The 4,404-nt window shown below is 40.6% G+C and overlaps 1 protein-coding gene across 1 annotated transcript; it reads right to left on the reverse strand.

Moving 5' to 3' along the window:
- Positions 1 to 240: 240 nt before the first annotated feature.
- Positions 241 to 3,010, reverse strand: LOC117206359. Its single transcript, XM_033445627.1, has 4 exons — positions 2,664 to 3,010; positions 2,402 to 2,580; positions 1,412 to 1,691; positions 241 to 486 (listed from the first exon to the last, which is right to left on the reverse strand). The coding sequence occupies exons 2-4, from the start codon at positions 2,569 to 2,571 to the stop codon at positions 241 to 243; spliced, it is 696 nt and encodes a 231-aa protein (XP_033301518.1). The 5' UTR covers positions 2,572 to 2,580; positions 2,664 to 3,010.
- Positions 3,011 to 4,404: the final 1,394 nt, after the last annotated feature.

The raw sequence follows: 4,404 nt of genomic DNA on the forward strand, positions 1-4,404 counted from the left end.
AATCTTCGATTTTACATTACCAATTTCAATAAATTCCAAGTCTCGAATTATATATTTCTGGTAGTTTCGTGAAACGAGTCTGTGAAAAATAAAAATGCTTTTGTAATAGGACCGGACAGAGGTAACACACGCGCTCCATTTTGTCCTTTCCTTAGTAATCCTAGAGGACATCTTCGGCTGTCTGTTCGAAAGATTTATCGTTACGTCGGGAATATATCGTGTCTACTATGAAATGTAGCACTACGCGTTGGTTTCTTGTAGCTCGGTGCAGTCGGTGGGTTTCACCTCGAGCCACCAATCGTTAGGATAGTGATATTTTTGCAATTCGATGCCTCCTCTAGGGACAGGTATTAATCGACTACCGAACAGTTTCGCCGGTAAGGGAGGAATTATAAGCCGAGGTGGAAAACATTGTAGACTGGGGGAAAATTCGCAGTCCGGAGGCAACACCCTTCTTGTCCAACCTACTCTTCTTACCATTCGTGTCTGCAGAAAAAGAAAGAAATTATTATTTCAAGCGTTAAATAATTAAGTAATGTCGAATACGTAACGTAGTTTGAACGTGTTTCTTAATTTTGTATGCGTAGTATAGCTGAAATGTGAACTACTTTGGTATAGTTAGATGATTCTTTCTTGAAACAAATTGATTATTTTAGGCAAGCTTGAAGAATTTAGTTATTTAATGAAATTCTAAGCGGCCAATTTTTGAGAATTTTTAACGTTCAATGTTTCAAACAACGCGTGTATTCTAAATAGAAAATATTAGTTCTATTCGCTGTAAACTTAATTTCATCGTTAGAACTTTTACTTTTGCGTCATAGTTGGGTATAGTAAAAGATGAAATATAATTGTTCGCTATGGTGTGTCAGAACGAAAAACATTTGAAATAACCTTAATATCTTGATGTTCTAGATTCTTGTCCTTCTATGCTGCAAAACGATCTTTAAAAGTTTATATCGTACGTACTAAAGCCGAGCAATGTTAATAAAAGAAAGTTCAACGGTTTATTGCCGAAAATAATGCCAAACGATAACTTTCTGTTGTCCTAGTTGTCTGATATGTAAAACACATCTCGTAAACCGTAGGTGATGTTCACGCAGTTTGGAGTTTACAACTCGTAACGGGAGATCGTCATTAACATACGAATCTGATATTTTGTGAGGAACAGAACTGTTTGCAGATAGTAAAGTAACGTAGCTTCTAACGTACTCGTTGGCAAACAACTTTCAAGTATCTCGTATCCTTGTCCCTTGTAAATGTTCCATTTCATAAAACAAATTACAGTATTCGTTTGGCAGAAAATGATTTATACAAAATATCTGTACTTGTTTCAGTTATATTCTTGTACTAACCGCATATTCTACGTTTGCGCTACTAAGGTACAAAACGAAAACATAGTGATAAAACTTGCCACAGCATCCTTCTCGAAGACGACGACCTCCACCTTGGGCGCATCTTCGCCGACCCCGTGTTCCTGGATTTGATACACACCGGCCGCGTGCAGGTATGTAGCGCTCAAAGCAGCTTGACGGAATGCTTTCGTGATTAGGACATCGTCTCTGAGAGTGTCGACCAGGCAAAGCTCGACCTTACGTGCCCATGGCAAGGCACGACCGATTCGAACTTGACCCCAGAGTCCTCCGAAGCACAGAAAGTGCACGATGCTCAGTTTCGCTAGCACTAAGTGGACCCTAATGGAGTCACACACGACAAAAGAGTTGAACGAACGATAGCTTGGTGAAACTCGTGACGAGAGAAAACCGTGCCTAGTGAAAGTTTCGCTTTAGTCAGGCAGACGAATTTGACGGTTCGTCACCTCGTGATTGAAGCGAACTTTCGGTGATCATAGCTCGGCTCGATTTGATCGTGCAGCGAGCTATAAAATTGTTAGCGAATGTGCAGATGATGGTTGGTGAAATTGAGGAATATTTGAAAGCAGAGATGCTCGGTCTATCGGTCGATGAAATTGTTTATACGGAGAAATATACGTTCATGAACATATAAATACTTTATACAATTAATTAAAGCGTAAGACAAACAAACAGAAGTGGAAATCGTGTTGTAAAAAATCATATATATCGTGTATGTATGATTGTTCCTAGCGAAAAAGTTAGTTAGGATCAAAGGTAAACAAAAGAGTAGTTTATTTAAGCAAATCGTTGTAACAAAAATGGGAGACAGCATTCTGGTATCTTTAAAATCATAGCTGCTCGTAAAACACAGGATTAACTAATTAGTCAACGTGCTTACATAATTACACATAATATAGGCAATAATTTAATAATAAGCAAGTAGTAGAGAATCGCAGAACAAACTAGCATGCCAGCACAAAGGGAAATTAACCCACGTGTTCAGACGTAAACTTATCTACAGCCAGTAACTAGAACTCAATCGTATGGACCTGTAGGTAAGTTCGTGTAGTTTCTCCGTGAATTCCTCGGGCACGCTGCACGGTTGCTGAGGTGTCTCTTGCCGACTGAGGCTGTACCAAAACAGCATGATCATGAGAAACAGCGCCGCGAACGCTTGTAGCGGAGTGATATGAAATCGTCTGCGGGACCAAAAGCTCATGCTGGTAACCTTAAACATAAAGAAGCGTCGTCGTCAGCTCGAGCGTTCGTCGTTAGAATCAACAGAATCTCGTCGATTAAAATAAACGCAACTGTTCATCCACGATCAACCATCGAGAAAGAAATCTTTCGATCGAACAAATTCACAAACGATCCTAACACCCCGGATCCAACATCGTGACGACTAATCATTGCGTAATTGCGAGGAACGACGCGAGCAAAGGCATCGCGACGCTACGAGATCGTGCAGCGACGTGTGCAAACGCGACGTAAAACGGACGCATGGCCTCGCGTGTCCACTAGGCCCGTCCAAATTCACGTTCTCGCGACACTGCTTTTTTTATCACCCTTGTCGCGCACCACCATCACCGAATATTTGCGATTCCGCCGTAACTAACCCCCACTATCCACTTTGTACGCCGAATGCCCGCTAGAACCGGCAACGTTGCAACCAATCGATTTTCCTACCTTACCGACGGGTAGTTCTTGATCGGTGGCGCCATAGTTGGACCGATTGGTCAGACTGTTCGCGCACTATCCAGCGGCAAGATGCCCTTGTGATTCTCTCAACTGGAATTTCGATCTATTATCCACTCGACACGGGGAAAAGTAGAGTACGAAAATAAATGCACCGACGTGCTTGCTCCGGTTTCTTTCATGGGAGGAGAGAAGTTTATCATTTTGATGGGTGGTTCGTCGAAGAATCTAAGTTAACCGATGCGGGAAAGGGAAACGCGGCAAACGTTGGAGACTTTTGCGGCGTTGCGGTTCGCACGTGACTGTACCAGAAATAGTTTTTCGCCTTTGGAATCTTAACGGATCGACGCCGCGCAGATTTCCGTATTCCTTTTTCACTCTGTTCCCCCTTTTCCTTTGTTTCTTTTTGTTTTGTACGCACAGGTCTTTGTACAAAGAAAAATTCACAAGGCAGGGGGTTGATCTCGCAGTTGCATAATTCGACGATGAGAACTCTATATCGAAATAGGGAACTTCGAAATGCAGCATTCAACATGATAAAATGTTCGCAGAATAGTTTCATCTGTACGAATGCTGCATCGGAATATTAAATTGGTACGTAATTCAGCATTTCAATAATTTTCGATAATGCACATTGTTGTACATTTATAAACGGCTGATAGTCGTGTGGGGTCAAATACGTTTGACCAGAATGGTAAAATGAATGTGTAATATTACAGGGATCATGCTCGTACGCGAAATACCAGACAGATCAAGCAGAACGAAACGAAATTTCATATATGGCGAAGTTTAAGCAAAAAGTTGCGATGGAAGCTATTAAACACGGATGCACGGAATAGGTGGTGTATTACGTGTACGCAATTCTTGCGCACGAGGATACCGTTACAAAGATAAACGTCGGTTTAATGGAATATTTGCCCCTGCGTCTGTCATAAAGAAACTATGCATTCTTTCAAGTACACTGTGACTCTGCATTTTTATTCTACCTTTTCCTTATGCGCCTCCGCGTAAGAATTCAAATTCTTCGCTTTATCCCTTAATGTACTGCTTTATGTTTCAGTATATTTTGTATCATGTTACATTTAATACTTAATTCGAACGATATTAGACGGTCACTGTGATTTTACAAATATTTTATAAAACACAAAGAAAAACTATCCAAACTTTATTTTATACTTTGTACATACGCTCTAATCTTTTCTAATAATTCGTTTCCTCGCATCAGCACGATTTGTACCGTTCGTTCTTATTTACCAATTGAACTAATTTTGCATTGATCGTAATAACAATACCAAATATAAAATAGAATATCGACGTTGCAGGTTCTTAACGAGGTGTTAATCGATGTTGGTCTTCC

The sequence above is a fragment of the Bombus bifarius genome, unplaced genomic scaffold, assembly GCF_011952205.1.
Source record: "Bombus bifarius isolate JDL3187 unplaced genomic scaffold, Bbif_JDL3187 scf7180000008006, whole genome shotgun sequence".
Classification (NCBI taxonomy): Eukaryota; Metazoa; Arthropoda; class Insecta; order Hymenoptera; family Apidae; genus Bombus; species Bombus bifarius.